The sequence below is a fragment of the Thunnus thynnus genome, chromosome 17, assembly GCF_963924715.1.
Source record: "Thunnus thynnus chromosome 17, fThuThy2.1, whole genome shotgun sequence".
In the NCBI taxonomy this organism is placed as follows: Eukaryota; Metazoa; Chordata; class Actinopteri; order Scombriformes; family Scombridae; genus Thunnus; species Thunnus thynnus.
Window position 1 is genome coordinate 2784813 of NC_089533.1, and position 16419 is coordinate 2801231.

Genomic DNA, 16419 nt, shown 5'->3' on the forward strand with positions numbered 1-16419 from the left:
TAAACTGAAGACCGATTTATGTTAATTTATCTTTTTAAACTTTATTTATTGTATTATTTGTTGTATTATTTACAATTTATATATTTTAATTTATTTTCAAATTTTCAGTAGTTTTATTGTATGGTTTTGGTTTTTCCTTTTGTTTCTTGCATGCCCAGGTTCTTAATACCGTGGTTGACTTGCCTTGTTGTTTTTAAATGTATTGTTCAATAAAGCATTTTTAAAAAAAGAAGACTGGTTTATTTAAAGGACAGGTTCACGATGTTTCAAGTGTGTTTTAAAACAACAGTCAGGAGCCCAAATGAGCAGTGACACATGTTTTTCTTGCTGTAATCATTCCTCCTGTTCATACTGACCATTAGAAGATCCCTTCATAATGAACTTACAGTGGAAGTGATGGAGGACAAAATCTACAGTCCTCCTTCTGTGCAAAAAATGTATTTAAAAGTTTATCTGAAGCTAATATGAGGGTCTTTTTAGTTCATATTTCCTTCTTTGTGTTTCCCTGTTGAGCCGCAGTAGAAGTATTGTAACAAAAAGAGGGAAATTTGTACTAAAAGGGCTGTAACTTTGGAATATATCCACTTGATTTGACTAAATTGGTCAGTTGAAGCCTTGTACACTCGCTGAGCACTTCAGTCTAATGCAATCCAATACAACAGCTTTGCAATAAATTCTACTTTTGCAAAACTTAAACATCTTCAGTTTTTGTGGATTGTGGTGATGTACTGGAATGCCTAATATTTTGTCCACTCCATTAAGATACATGAGGGGGCAAAAAGTTTTCTTTTCAATACTTTTCAGTACAACAGAAACAAAAGCTTAGAAAAACAACAACGTATCAGACACCCTAAATAGACGACGTGAAAGATTTAAAATAGTGCTCCAAGCGTGATTCTTGTGGATTAATGTATTTTCTTGATAATATTTTGGATTGATTTATAAAACTTATCAACACAGACACTTGTCACTGTTATAAACCTGAATATTTTCCATGTTTTGTTTTATTTTGAGCACAACATGATCCTGAGGTAAAACAATGTTATTTTACTGATATATTCAAAAAACAAAATGGTCAATGGTTTTCATTTTTTAATAGTCTTAGATGTTACAGCGATATTGAATATAAAATTAATAATGTAAAAAACATCAGTAATATTTTAGTTGCAGATTGTCATGTACTTCCTGTGTACTTTCTATGTTAACTGTAGAAGAATTGGCATTTCTCTTTGTCTGTAAATTTATTGTGTACGTTACAGTGTTGTAATTTAAAAAATAGATCATAATGCTTCTACCTAAAGTCTGGGCTTATTTTCTGGCATATATGTGCAGCTTTATAAACTGGAAGCTAGAACGCTTTACTATCACCTTCTCATGGAGCTCTTGTCTGGACTTACAGTTCTCTGTTGTGCCACAAGGAGACAGTCTTCACCAACATAAGGTGTGACTGGAAAATCACAGCGCTACAGGATCCAATTAGAGTTGAAACAATAACCAATTAATCATTGAAGTAATTTTCCAAACAAAAATGGACCTAGTTCCAACCTCTCATTTCTAAGGATACCCTACATTTCTTTGTCATTTATGTTATTTATCTTTGGGTTTTTGGGTGTAATTTTGTGTTCTAATAATTAGATTCTGCATAGAAATTTTATATAGAAAACTGTTTGCTTTTGTGAGGCAGAGTGACAGTAGTACAAGTATGTACTTAAGCACAGTTTTGAGGTATTTGTACTTTACTTGAGTATTTCCATGTGATGCTACTTTCTACATTTCAGAGGGAAATATTGTACTTTCTACTCCACTACATTTATTTGACAGCTTTAGTTACTTTTCAGATGAAGATTTGACACAATGGATAATATAACAAGCTTTTAAAATACAACACATTGTTAAAGATGAAACCAGTGGTTTCCAACCTTTTTGGCTTTTGATATCTTACAAAAAGCAGTGTGTAGTCAGGGTCACATTTCACATGTCTATGAGTTGTTAACAGCTCCACCAAATAGTGATTTTTCCCTCTAAACTTCTCACATGCTTTCATTTCAATAAATGTTCAAATGATCCAATATTTCAGCAAAAATCAAAGATTAGAGAAAAAGTCCAAAAACTGAAAACAGATTTGTGTATCAGAACTTTGTTTTTTCTTCTTTCCTCTCCCATTAATCATCTCACCACCCCTCAGATTTATCTGCTGACCCTTTGGAGGGGCCCGACCCCTAGGTTGGGAACCACTGGACTAAACTAGCTAACTGTATATAAAGTAGTGTAAACTAGCTCCACCTCCAGCAGCTACAACAGTAACATGCTGCTCTAACACTGATGCTTCACTATTAATAATCTAATGATGTCATATATAATAATATATCAGTCAGAGGGACCAAACCACTACTTTTACTGCAATACTTTAACTACATCAAGCTCATAATACGTATGTACTTTTACTGCAATACTTTAACTACATCAAGCTCATAATACTTATGTACTTTTACTGCAATACTTTAACTACATCATGCTCATAATGTTTATGTACTTTTACTGTAGTAGGATTCTTCATGCAGGACATTTACTTTTAGTATTTTTACGTTGTTATATTTGTACTTTTACTAAAGTAAAGGATTCGAATACTTCTTCCACTACTTGCACTACCAAAAATCTGATTTTATTTAAATTTTTTCATTCGAGTTTCATTTTTCCTCTGGCACCTGAACACATCGCGCTTTCGACTTGCGTCTCGCACGTATGACGTCACTTGGTTTTCATCTCGTTCTTCCTTTGGTTGGAGACAAGACCAGCTAGCTGATCGCTAACTAGCCGTATATCTTTGTTTTTTCAGCGTTTTAAGAGAAGCAGTTATTATAAAGTCAGTCAGTTTCGGCGTCTGATAGAAAGCAGGAAACCCTCCGTCGTCAAAGACTTCTGACGCCGTTTTCTCCCCGTTCCCGGGGAAAACACTGGTACGTAAGAAATGCGTTAGCTAACTAGCAAGCTAGCAGGGGCAGGGATTGTTCGTTACGCCTAAGTGTGGTTAGGCCTTCAGAAATGTATAAATCCACCGCGTTTTAAAACTAAACTAAATATTATAGCAGCGCGTTTCAGTCCGCGGTCCTGTTAGTCTCATATATTAAGTCCTGATGCTTTATTCGGTTGTTTGTCTTTGCCTTAGTCATCATAAATCTTGCGTACAAACACGCAGCAACAGGCCTGTTCTGCGCACGTGTTAAAGCGCGAAAAACCGCAATTTGTGGTGTAATAAATGTCAACAAATGAATAAGAATGCGTGGTAAGATCTGACATGAGACATATTTATCCATTTTAAGTTTATTGGACTGTCCAGCAACTGTGTTAGGTCGAGTAACCGGGTCCTCACTCGAGCTGAAACTGTGTTCAACTTAAAACTGTCTGTCTGTGTTGATGTTACAGCGGTTTGATGAAGCTAGAAGATGTTTCTGCTGTTCAGTCAACCGCCTTCATACAGTTTAGAGCCAGAAATACAATCAGGACAATGATCTTGATACACTATTAGTTTCGTTTTAAGTCAGCCATTTTAGTATAGTACTTAAAAACGGTTAGCTGGTAGTTTGCAGGAGCCTTTGCTGTTATTTATTTGGATCCCATTAGCTACTACTAAAGTAACAACTACTCGTTTTGGGGTCCACACAAGTGAACATAATGATAAACAATAGTGTAATGAAATCCAAGGCAAAAGGGAATAAAAACAAACAATCTATAACAATAAAACTACTAATAATGACATTGACAACAAGTAGTCACAGTATGTCTGAATAGTCAGTAAAACCCACCTGGAACAGCTCAAAAATAGTAGTTATACCATTTAAAATATGTCAAGAGACTAAGAATAAAATGATCATACAGTCACATGCTGATGGTTTGTTTCAGAATCAGATTTATTACCAAGTAAGTTTGCACGTAGAAAGAATTTGTCTCAGTGTTTTGATGCATAACAATCAAAAAATAGAAGTTAAGAGAAAAAAACAAGAATCTCTGCAAAGTAAGAAAAGTACAGCTACCGCAAAAAAACAGGTGGTAGAAATATTTAGATAAATAATTTCCAATAACGAATAAGTAAAAAATCTATGTGAAGAAAGTTGTTGAGTTTAAATAATAACATACTAAATATTGACTGGGGATCCGCAAATGTTCACAGTATAAACAGTGTATTTAATGTGTAAGTAATAATACAAAGAATACAAATAATTGCATTAATGTAACATACCATGTTAGATTTGATGCGTTCACAGGTGTGCAATGTAAGATTATAAATTCTACATTAATGTAACGTGTTGTATTACTTTAGTAACCAGTTGTTCTTTAGCTACTTACTTTGGGCTGTTGATTCAGGAGTGTTAGGATTAGGAGTGTGACGTGCACATTGGTTAAAATTAAAACTTTCTGGAAGCCCGTATGTTTGACCAGAGAGGATAATTTGAAATTTCATGAAGAGAGAGTGTGTGTGCGTGACTGACCAGCTAAAATCATCAAACAATGAAAGAAAGCTGCTGCTCCTCAATGATTTAACTCGTTGTCCACTTCATTCCTGTCTGTTAAACTCTCACAGTAATAAATCAGAGAGGATTGATTCCACGATTGATCTGTAAATTAACACCAGCTGTTCTTCCACCACAGTTCAATAACCGATCGCATCTCTGTTCTATCTCGTCAGAGCCATGTACAATGGGATTGGCCTGACGACTCCGCGGGGCAGCGGCACCAATGGCTACGTGCAGCGCAACCTGTCGAGCCTGCGGGTCAAACGGCCGCGGGACGAGCGGGGCGGCGAGCGGGACGAGAAGGACCGCGAGAGGCTGGAGAGTCAGCTCAACAGGCAGCCCAATGCCGAGATCCTGGAGCACCAACGAAAGAGGCAGCTGGAGGTCAAGTGTGCTGAGCTGCAGGACATGATGGAAGAGCAGGGGTAAGAGTAGAAATCAACCACCAACATTTACCTAATATCAGGCTGCAAACAGTAACGCACCGTCTGAAATCTAGAGATGAACTTGTTTAAACTTACAGCAGCTTGCTAGTGAGGGACGGCGGCGAGGTTGTCGTAGTAACTTCTGTACGGTGTTGAACTGTCTTCTCTGTGTTGGATGGTCAGGTATTCTGCAGAGGAGATCGAGGAGAAGGTGAACAGTTTCCGCATGATGCTGCAGGAGAAGCAGGAGCCGGCTCCCGCCACCACCGAGAGACCGACGTGAGTACAACACAAACAGACGTGACCATACGTTTCCATGAAAGCAGTTAAATTAAATTAAAGGTCATTGTAGCCAGATATTAAAACTGGTTCTGGTTTTCCTCTCAGGGTGACAGAAACTCACGCTCTGGCGGCGGCCAACCAGCAGAAGAACGACCGTCTTCGCGCTGCTTTCGGAATCTCCAACGACTACGTAGACGGATCGTCGTTCCACGCCGACCGCAAGGAGAAAGAGAAGGAGAAGAGAGAGCAGGAACGTTTGGAGAGAGAGAGGCAGCAGCAGCAGAAATATACGTGAGTAGAAGAAACGTGAAACCTTGTAAAGTAACAAGAGTCTATTGACTTTAAATTATAAATATATGTTTATTCTGACCACTCTGTGGCAAACACCAGAAGTTTCTTGGTTTGTGTTTGTAGTTTGCGATTTCAAACCTGCCTTACTCCAAATACAGGAGCTAAAACAAAGCTTTCCATCATGTTTTCATTACTGATGTGACAGTCAAGCAACAGTTTAATATATCGGCTTCATCTCAGCGTCGTTTCTGTTTCTGACTCACAGGTTGGTGGAAGATTCAGACGACTCAGATTCACCTCCAAAGAAACGCAGTCGGAAGAAGAAAAAGAAAAACAAGAACAAAGACAGGTGAGAAAATGAAAGTTTAATAAGAGCAGAAAAGGTTCAAGCGAAGAAGAGTCGGGTCTGACGGTTTCTTGTTCTTGCTGCCAGCAGCTCAGAGAGTCCCTCCCCGTCTCCGCAGAGAGAGAAAAAGAAATCCAAGAAGAAGAAAAAGAAACGGTATTCCACCACTGAGCTCTTCTCTACATCTGAGTATTTCATGTTTTGCACTTTGAAGGTGAGATTTAACGGGAAGAATTTTCTATTTCAGTGACGTGTCAGAAGACGAGGAAGAAGAAGACAGGTAGGTGTCTGTTTCTTCAGCTTTCAACAGAGTAGTGTGGCTTTCTTCTTGTCCTGACACAGAAGGGAACTGGATGGTTCTTTGTCTGACAAACGTAGATTTTAAAAGTGTTGCTTTTTAAATTTTCCTGGATATTCATCAAACCTGAGCCTCGTTAACTCTCCTCCGCTCGTCTCCCCTTTTTAAAGTTCCTCCGACGAGAAGCACAAAGTTTCAAAGAAGAAAAGAAAGCAGAGTGAAAGCACGAGTCCTCCGAAAACAAAGCGACAGAGGAGCGTCTCCTCCAGCTCTGCTCGCAGGTATGAAACCAAAATATCACCAGAAACTAGAGTTGTGAGTTAAAGGTGACCCAGTTTGTATCGCAGCATCAGACTTGGTTTCAGATTTGGTTTTAAGTCCTTGTACGGTGGAGCAGCACGTTTTAAGGTTATTCACCAACTATTGGCTCCAGAATATCTGGACAGAAACATCTGGCGGGGATAAAACTCGAGCAAGTGAAGCCACAGACGGTTGGAATAAAACTGGAAGTAAAGTCATTTTATAGTAAAATATGTCACAGAGTTCAAGAGTTCAAATGTTTTGGTGTAAAATAGGGATGCACGATGTCATCGGCCGATAAAATCTCTGAAATGAAACATCGGCATCGGCGAATTCTGCCGATTATGGGAGGCTGATATGTCGCCTTCTCCTTTGCCGCCTGACTGTGTTTCCCTCCACAGACTGTGTCACCCTGACGGTCCCGGTGTTTCCTCCTCAGGCTCCGCTTCACTCAAGCTGCCCGTCAGACCAGCTGCTCCTTCCCTCTTTAACCTGAATAACAAACCGGGGTTCGGTGCTCCGGTTGGATCCACATGGAGAGCCGGGGGCTAACGTTAGCTGGGAGGCTAGCTGGCTGTGCTTCCCTCCGGTCACGCTCTGACTAACCCTCCGCTAGCATCTCAGCTAACGTTAGCCCCGGCTCTCCATGTGGATCCGGTGTGCAGAGTTTGAACTTCTCTCATGTCACAAAACTACTCCTGTCGCTTCACGTGTGTTTAACGAAGAACACCATCAATGTTTTAAGAGCTGCAACGATTAGTAAATGAATCGATTAGTTATTCCAAAGAAAATTAACCTGCAACTATTTTGATCAATTGTTTCAGTCATTTTTTTATTTTATTAAGTTTGTTGGTTCCAACTTCTTAAATGTGACAATTTCCTGTTTTTCTTTGCAGCAGTAAATTGAATATCTTAAGCTTTTGGAATGTTAATCAGACAAAACAAGCAAAGTAAAGACATCACAGTGGACTCTGAGAAATCCTGAATGCCATTTTGCCACTATTTATTTAAACATCATTGACAAAACAATGATTTGAATAATCAACATATTTATTGATAATGAAAATAACGGTTAGTTGCAGCCTTAAATGTCTGAAAGTCTTTCATTTGATTGATTGATCACCTCTCGCCTCTCTATGATAATAGACTTTTTGCTCTGCCTTTGCACAAATCAGTTCATGTGAAGCATACTGAACCTTTTTATGTCCCGTTTCATATCAACAGCCCGTCTCCAGCTCCACCGAGGTCACGTCAGCAGGACCAAACGTTGAGAAAAGCTGATGAAGGAAGAAAGGGGAGATCACCGGACAGGAGGAGACGAGGCTACGAGGAGCAGAGCCCTCATCGTCAGGGAGGAGAAGGGGTAACGATTTTTCTCCTCCTCATAGCATCCCAAACAAATCATGAAATTGTGATATTAAACCAACAAAATCCTTCCTTTGTCATCTAGAAGAGGCTCAATGTCGAGAGAGAAAAAGAGCGGACGAGCGCGACGGACAAGACGTCCACCAAGAGGAGACACGACTCTTCGTCCCCGTCGCCGGCGCCACAGACGGAGAAGAGCAGACATTCACGGAGCGGAGAGAGGGAGAAAGGGAGGCGATCCCGAAGCAAACAGAGGGAGAGCGAGAAAGGGAGGCGTTCAAGAAGCAGAGAGAAGGAGAGGGAGAAAGGGAGGCGCTCCAGAAGCAGAGAGATGGAGAAGAGGAGGCGTTCGAGGAGCGTAGAAAACGAGAGGGAGAAAGGGAGGCGTTCCAGAAGCAAAGAAAAGGAGAAACAGAGAGGCAGGGAGATGGAGAAAGGGAGGCGATCGAGGAGTCGAGAGAACGAGAGGGAGAGAGGGAGGCGTTCGAGGAGCAGAGAAATGGAGAAAGAAAAAGGGAGGCGCTCCCGAAGCAGAGACAACAAGCGAGGGATGCGTTCAAGGAGCAGAGGAGAGGTGGAGAAAGGGAGGCGTTCAAGAAGCAGAGAAATGGAGAGAGGGAGGCGTTCAAGGAGCAGAGGAGAGGTGGAGAAAGGGAGGCGTTCAAGAAGCAGAGAAATGGAGAGAGGGAGGCGTTCGAGGAGCAGAGGAGAGGTGGAGAAAGGGAGGCGTTCAAGAAGCAGAGAAAAGCGGGAAAAAGACAAAGGAAAGGAGAGCGTTCCCCACAGAACCAGACATGACTCCTCCTCTTCCCCGTCTCCTTCGCCTCCACCTCCTCCTAAACCGGAGACCAGGAGGGCGAGGAGCAGAGACGCCGATCAGGAGAGAGAGAGGAACAAATGGGACAAAAAGACGAGACACGACTCCTCGTCCCCTTCACCTCCTCCACCGCCGGAGAGGGCGAGGGCGAGAGAGAGGAGCGGAGACAGGGAGCGCAGGACGGAGCGAGATCCGCACCCGAGGGCTCCGTACGACGGCGAGAAAAAGAAAGAGACGGGGAAGAGACCGGAGAGAGAGGCGTCTCCTCCCCAACAGAAAAACGACAGAAGGAGAGACGCGCACCCACCGCGAGCTTCTCCGTCGCCCGCCTCTCGCTCGCCCGCCGTCAACGGGCGTCAAAGAGAGAGGGAGGACGAGAGGAGGAGAGAGAAAGACAGGGAGAGCGCGGCGAAGGAGAGGGACAGGCAGCATCTGAACAAGCAGAGAGAACAAGACGCGCAGCGAAGGAGAGACGAGGCCGTCAGGCGAGACGGATCCAGACCCGCGGAGAAAAGCAGGAGCGAAAGACCGGAAACGAACGAGAGGCGGGAGAAGACGAGGAGCCCGCCGAGGACGGAGAAACGGGAAGAAAAGACGAAACAGGTCGAGAAGAAAAGAGAGAGCAGCAGCAGCAGTAGCAGCGGTAGCAGCAGCAGCAGTAGCGGCAGCGATAGCGACAGCGATTCTTCCTCCTCCTCCTCTTCTTCTTCATCCTCATCTTCTTCTTCGTCCTCATCCTCTGAAGACGAGGGCAAAGGGAAGAAGGCGGCAGGGAAGGAGAAAGGTAGCCCCACGAAAAGTGCGCCGTCTGCCATCGGAGCGGCGGTTCAAAGGTATATAGCCAACGGTAGAAAGGAAAGTCCCGCCTCCGCCTCCGAGGGCGACGCCCCTCGACGATCCCAGAAGGAGAGAGAAGGAGGAGGAGTCAAACATGCGCTATCAGAGAGGGAAAGACCGCCACACAGAGCTCCTGCTCCGTCTGAGAGTTACCCGCCCCGGACAAAAGGTCAGGAGCGATACAGTCCCACACAGATGGACAGCCCGAGCCCGCCTCCTTCCCCCTCCAACAGACGAGACGCCAGCAGAGGGGACAGGTACTCCCCCGCCGAAACTGAGGCCAGAGCCGTGGAGCGGGAGAGAGGGAGGGACAGGGACGCAGCAGCCAGGAGACCGGCGGCGAGGTCTAGCCCGTCAGCTAGGAGGTCACGCTCTCCGCCCCAGAAAACCTCCACCGCCTCCCCGGCCCGTCGCACTCCGCCGAGGCAATATCAGGAAGCCCCGCCCCGATCCAGGAGAGCCTCCCCTCCTCCAGCCTGGTCAGACCGGCAGAGGGAGAGAGAGAGGGAGAGCGAGAAGGACAGAGAGAGGAACAGAGAGAGAGAGAGGGACAGAGACAGAGAACGGGTCGCCAGGAGGAGCAGATCCAGATCCAGAAGCCCGAGGAGGCGCAGCCCCCCAAGCAGGTGAGATAAAAACCTGCACGCACATATTCACAGTTAAACTTACTGAGAAGATGTCAAATCACTTTGTATCTGAACTCAAGGCCTTCTGGGACATTTCTGTCGTCCCAGATGTCCTTTCGTTTGGTTTATTACAGAGATGCAACTAGTGGTTCTTACAAACATGAGCAGGACTCCAACAAGTCACTATTCTGCCTGAATAAGGATTCAGTTTATTGCTACTAGCGGTTATTAGAGCTGCAACGATGAGTCTTTTAATTAGTCAATCGACACAAAACGAAAAACAAAAGTACTGCCAGATATTTTGATATTTTGGATTCTCTGGTTGCAGCTTCTTAAATGTCAATATTTATCTTCAGGTTGTGGACAAAACAAGACATTTAAGTTTGCATCGTAGGCTGCATTCACACCAAATCAGGTGGTGCTGCGCTCAGCCTCAGGGTCGAGCGGAGGTGTGCTGGGGGGGTGTGGGTGTGTTTATTTTTGCTCTACAATGTAATAGATGTGAAACAATCAGAAAATAACCTTTTTATTGATCTGATTCACCGGCTTTCTCGCTACTAGCGCTCCCTCTCTTCATTCACTCTCTAGCTCGCTCGACCACAGCTGCTCTCTCTCTCTCTCGTCTTTGTTTTTACGATGAGTCGGGAAGCCGACAGCAAAATCTAACTTTACTTTTAACGTTATCAAGTGAAGAGAAACGTCCTCCCCTCGTCCTAGTAACGTCTTCGTCCTCCCTCGTGGCAGAGTTTACAACTCCTGTCAGTCTGATCTCCCGCTGTGATTGGCCACCGCAGCCTTCAGCCGCAGTGACGTCAGGTTGCGTTTCTCCAGAAGTTGACTCTGGCTCAACTTTCCGGCCGCATTCAAATGAACGGGACGACTGGCGTTTTTCGCCGCACCGCCTGATTTGGTGTTGAATGCAGCCTGAGGCTTTTGGGAAACCATGATCACCCTTGCGGTTTTCATTATCAATCGATCTGATCGTTTTTTACTTGATTAATCTATTAATCATTCAGTCTGTTAAATGTCACTTTCCTCAAGCTTTGTTTTGTTCAATTAAAGCCCAAAAATGTTTAGTTTGCTTTGACAGAAATGAAAAGCTAGAAATAGAAAAACAATTAGTTTGTAAAATGACTGTAAAACCATCAATCAATTATCAAAAGAGCTGCTGATTGATCGAGTACTTGTTTCAGCTCTGGGTGTCAATCAACAGCTCTTAACTCTTTAAGGAAAGTTAACACACTGTGATTTATATTTTCTTCCTGTCTGCTCTTCATATTTATGTCTAACGTCTGTTTATTGTTTGTCTTTTAAGATGAAATATTAATATGATCAGATAAAACATCCAGTCTGTTACTAACTGGGTCATTTCACACGTCACCCTTTGTTTTTTTTGTCCAGTTAAAACATCGTTCTGAAAATCAACTGTGTGTTTTGTGTCTCAGGTCTCGCCGCTCGCCGTCTCCTCAGCGGAGGAGGAGGAGCAGTCGCTCGCTCTCCCGAGAGCGAGAGCGAGAGAGGGAACGCGAGAGGATCAGGCAGAGGGAGGTAGAGAAAGAGAGAGAAAGGGAAAAGGAGCAAGCGCGCCTAAAAGAGGCTCCCCAACAACCCCGCCGATCCTCGTCCTCCTCCTCTTCCTCCAGCTCCTCCTCTTCCTCTTCGTCCTCGCCTTCACCTGCCCGCGAGAGGAAAGACACCACGAAAGCGCCGACGGAGAGAGACAGGAGGACGGAGCGAGAGGACGAGAAGAGACGAGAGGAGCAGAAACATCGTTCCTCCTCTTCGCAGGCTCCGTCTTCAGGTTCGCGCGGCTCCCAGCAGTCGGAGTCCAGACGCTCCGACGTGACCTCCAGGAGGTCGCCGGCCGGCAGCCAATCAGAACCCAAGCAGTCGTCACGAGGTCCGAGCAGGAAGCAGTCGCCACCAGCAGCCCCTCATTCGCCAGAGCAGCCGGTCAGGAGCGAGAGCGCCGTCAACGGGAAGGAGGCCAACGCTAACAAGAAAGGCGGCAGAAGCAGCAGCTCCAGCTCCTCTTCCTCCTCCTCGTCTTCATCTTCGTCCTCCTCCTCGTCCTCCTCTTCAGACAGCTCCGACTCTGAAGCAGAGCAAGAAAAAGGGTGAGCTGGAGGCGGGAAGATAAATGACGTCTTTGTTTGTTTGTTTATGGTCTGGTGTATAATTCAAAACTAGACATTCAGCATATTTTTATCTTTGAAATCAAATAATTAATCAGTTGTTCTACAGATGAATCATAAATTAATCACTTAATTATATAACTGTGCTAATTTCTGTTAACAGGACCACCAAAGCTCAGAGCTCGGCTTCATCATCCTCCTCATCAGAGACTGAGAAGGACACAAAGAAAAAGAGGTAATTATTCATTCATGTTATTTTGTTTATTTGTTTATTTGATACAGACAGAGCAACATTAATGAACATTAAAGTATAAAATACAACATGTAAACATGCTCGAGTTAGCAAGAAATGCTAATTTACATCCGTCGTCCCTCGACAGGTTTAAATAACAACATGCAAATATACAAACATACACAAAATAACTAGTAGATGTTTGGTTAAAAGTGTTATTGAGTCTTCAGGTGTTTACTGACGGTGCAGTTTGTCTAAACACAGATCAGCTTCCTGCTACGTGAACAATAGTCAAGAGAAAGTTTTTTGTTTTGTATAAAATCTGTGAAATTTAAAAGTTGAACTGTAAGAAAAACACAATCACATGTACGACATTAGAAGATTTGCTTTATGTAAAATTTAACTCTTTAGTTCAAGCTGCGTTCACAAACATAGAAAAAGATTGAAAAATTGCGTTAATGACATTTTTTTAAAAACAAAGATGACTCAACTTGATCAGAGTATAAATGATGATGAGTGAATAAATCTCCTCCATGACTGATGTTTTGTATTGAGGTTGTTTGTGTGACTGTTTTCTTCCAACTAAAAGAAGTAAAAGAAACAACTTCAGTGATTAAAGCTCCATTTATTCCAGGACGTATCCTGTGCCGAGCCCATGGTTGAGGTGTTTTAAATAAACTGAATATCAGCTGATGTCATTATGAAACAGTCAGATCTCACCAGACAGGCTGTAAACATGTCTGTTATAACCTCCCAGAGTCAAAGATGAAATAAATAACTGAACATAAAGATCTTCAAGAGTGAAAAATCACTAACGATTATTCGATTATTAAAATAGTTGCAGATCAATTTTCTGCTGATGGATCAATCGCTGCAGCTCCACTCATCATTTTGCTCCTTTTTTAAACACGACTGGATGCATTTGTGAGTTAATGTGAGCAGGAAGAGGTGTTTATAGTTGTTTATAGTTGTTTATAGTTGTTTATAGATATTTTTAGATGTTTACAGATATGATCGAGTGGTATTGATCAGCAGAATTGATCCTTGTCGGACTGCGTCTGCAGCTGCTGGTGTCTGAATGTGTTTGTGTTTCCTCTCAGTCCTGCTCGGCCTCAGAGGGTTCCTGCTGATTCGCTGAGAGATTCTCGCTCGCTCAGTTATTCTCCTCCAAGATACATGAGAGCGGCGCCGTCCTCGCCCGGCCGCAGGTCTGTAGATACTCACGCACACCTTCACAGAACCAGAACCAGAACCAGAACCCTGCCAGTCTGTTTACATGCACCAGTTTAAACCAGCAGCTTCATCACGTCGGTTTGTTTTTATTGAGCTTCTGGCAGAACAGAGGTTTGAAAAAAAAAATGAATAAAAGCAGCTTCTTGTTGTCTAGACGTTGAATAAAAGTTAATCAGTTTACAGTTTAATGTAGTTTGATTCCTGAACCTGGAAACCAGATGAGATAAACGAAGAGGTTTGTTGTTAACAGAAAACCTCGTTAGGATTCGTTGTTGGTTCTTGTTGACTGTGAGCTGCTGTTCGAAGGTTCGAGCTTCACAGTTTACAGACGTCATGTTGCAACGTTTAGTTCATTTTAACGATTAGTCGATTGACGGAAAACGAATCAGCAGCTGTTTTGATAATGAAGTTAATGGTTGTATTGATTCTGGAAGCTGAACTGGTTCCAGTCTCTCAAACGTGAAGATTTGCTGCTTTATTGTGTTTTATATCCTTGTAAAGAGAATATTTTCACCTTCGACTCTCTGGGAGATTAAAACAGGCATTTTTCACTATTATGTGACATTTTATAGACAAAATGATTTATTTGATGAATCAGGACAATAATTGGCAAATGAATTGATAATGAAACTAATCTCATATTGAGTAGTTAGCTGTCTAGATATCAGGTTTTGACCTTTGGACAAGTTGCAGCCGCGTCTCGTATCAGCTTTACGTCTAAAAGTGTTTTTTTAAATATCTTGTTCTTGCACTGAGGCAGAAAACTGCTGATGAACGTCTGCCATTAGAAATATGAGGATCAAAGTGTGTTTGAGGTTCATTATCATAATGAAACTCGAAGGAATGATTGTTTTGGTCATATTGTTTGAACACAGAAAGAAAGTGATTTACTGTGTGTAGAAAATTAAAACCATGTAAACAGCAGTATGATCCTAATGTCCAGTTGATCAGATGATGATTATGTGCATGTAAACATTCTGACTTTATACAGTTTATGTTGGAGCCTCCAGTCAAATGTGTTTTTATTCATTTAATGTTGCATGAAAGCTGCAGGTTGCCATGTTAATAAAGTCGATTGAACACTCGACGTCCTCGGTGACGACGCTTCTTTGTTTCCTCTCTGATCAGGAGCGGCAGCAGACAGTCGCCCAGCCGCTCGTCAAGCAGCAGACGAAGGAAATGAGCCGACGACGACGGGAGACGCTTCACTTCACTTCCTGTCGGCTGGAAACTGGACTCACAACACGGACTTCACAGCCAGCGCTCGGTAGATGCACATCCGGGAACGTTTCCAGGGGAGGGGGGGGCGGGGAGGGGGGGGGGACTCGCGTCGGTTTCCGAGAGAGACGCCAACACGGGAACCGACGAGGTGTTTTTGTTTTCTAAGCAGCGACGACCAAAGGCGGCTGGCTTGTACATTTCTTTTTATGAGCTGAAATAAGAAACGTACAAACAAAAACACACAAACACAGTTAAATAAAACTAACAATGTTTCTCTGTATCTGTACTGTTTGTTGCATTCTACCTGTAGATATGAGCTGTCTGTATTTTAGTTATTATCATGTGACAGATACATGATTTCCATTTAATGTGAGCAGAAACTGCAACATGTGGTTAATTTCTTTGTTGAATATGGTTAATAATAATAAAAGGCAATTGTACATTTTATTTGTGTGGAATTTTGTTGTTTCGGTGGCGACGAACCGAACGTCTTCAACCGCCGACTTTACAAACAGATTCTGTTATTATGAATGAAACCTGCAGACGAAGATCAGCGTCTTTGGTTTTAATATTTCGGAGTGTAAACAGACGATAAACGTTGAGACGAGCGGAAACGCAGTGATACTGACGGCGTGAGGAAGATATTCATAATTTTATCTATAAACTGTCAGAAATGACAAATGCACTGATGATTCCAGTAGAGCTGCAACGATCGATCGATCAGTTATCAACAGAAAATGAACTCTTATAATAGTCGATAAATTGTTTTGAGTCATTTTTAAGAAGAAATTCTCTGATCGCAGCTTCTTTAGACAGTCAACTGAAGATCTTTGTTGTGGACAAAACAAGATATTTGGAGACGTTTTTCACCATTTTCTGATATTTTATAGAGCAAACTAATTAACAAATTAATCAATAATGAAAATTACTCAGCAGCCTTAGATTCTAGTCTGTTATCAATGATTCTAGTCATAAATGTTGATGAATGATTCATCTGTGATGTCATTTCTCAGCAGGCGTCTGTGGCTTCATTCAGATTAATCTACTAAATACTTTAAAGGTTTTTTTTTTTTACCCAATAAAACATCAGTTCATGGAAAACAGTTTCCCAGAGTGCAAAAACATCTTTGACTGTCATGTTTTGTCCAAATAATAGTTAAAAACACAAAAATATTCAGTCCTTTATCACATTTTAGATGCTGGAAGCATCAAATGTGTTTTGTTTGAAACATAATTTAAATAATCGTTTATTGTTGCAGATTAATTTTCTGGTTTCAGATGTAGTTCGATGTGAAGTTTAAGTTACTAGTTTAGTTACTTTAATGCCTTAAATCTCCAATAGAAGCTGAATATTCTACTAGTTTACTCATGAAACTGTGACAGAAAGAACTCCAATAAATTTCTGCTATTTTCTCAACATGTTGGAGCTCCGTGAGTGTGTGTGTGTGTGTGAGAGTGTGTGTGTGAGAGAGAGAGAGAGTGTGTGTGTGTGTGTGAGAG

The 16419-nt window shown here is 42.5% G+C and overlaps 1 protein-coding gene across 3 annotated transcripts; it reads left to right on the top strand.

Annotated features, from left to right (window-relative positions):
• Nucleotides 1-2733: 2733 nt before the first annotated feature.
• On the top strand, nt 2734-15366 carry srrm2 (serine/arginine repetitive matrix 2). Of its 3 annotated transcripts, none has more exons than XM_067616189.1 (14): nt 2734-2957; nt 4685-4936; nt 5120-5215; nt 5324-5509; nt 5775-5858; nt 5943-6011; nt 6103-6135; nt 6324-6434; nt 7678-7816; nt 7904-10098; nt 11544-12215; nt 12397-12468; nt 13566-13673; nt 14827-15366. In XM_067616189.1, the coding sequence occupies exons 2-14, from the start codon at nt 4689-4691 to the stop codon at nt 14879-14881; spliced, it is 4068 nt and encodes a 1355-aa protein (XP_067472290.1). In that variant the 5' UTR covers nt 2734-2957; nt 4685-4688; the 3' UTR covers nt 14882-15366. The 3 variants fall into 3 exon arrangements, with proteins under 3 accessions (XP_067472290.1, XP_067472292.1, XP_067472293.1); XM_067616191.1 differs by having other exon boundaries at nt 5946-6011; XM_067616192.1 differs by lacking the exon at nt 13566-13673.
• The last annotated feature ends 1053 nt before the right edge of the window (nt 15367-16419 follow it).

Excerpts from the sequence above, each read along its gene's own strand:
- srrm2 (XM_067616189.1), top strand. The coding sequence starts at position 4,689 with ATGTACAATGGGATTGGCCTGACGACTCCGCGGGGCAGCGGCACCAAT. Across the intron at positions 6,012-6,102 it reads AAGAAGAAGAAAAAGAAACG|TGACGTGTCAGAAGACGAGG; the intron begins GTATTCCACCAC and ends TTTCTATTTCAG. Across the intron at positions 10,099-11,543 it reads AGGCGCAGCCCCCCAAGCAG|GTCTCGCCGCTCGCCGTCTC; the intron begins GTGAGATAAAAA and ends TTTGTGTCTCAG.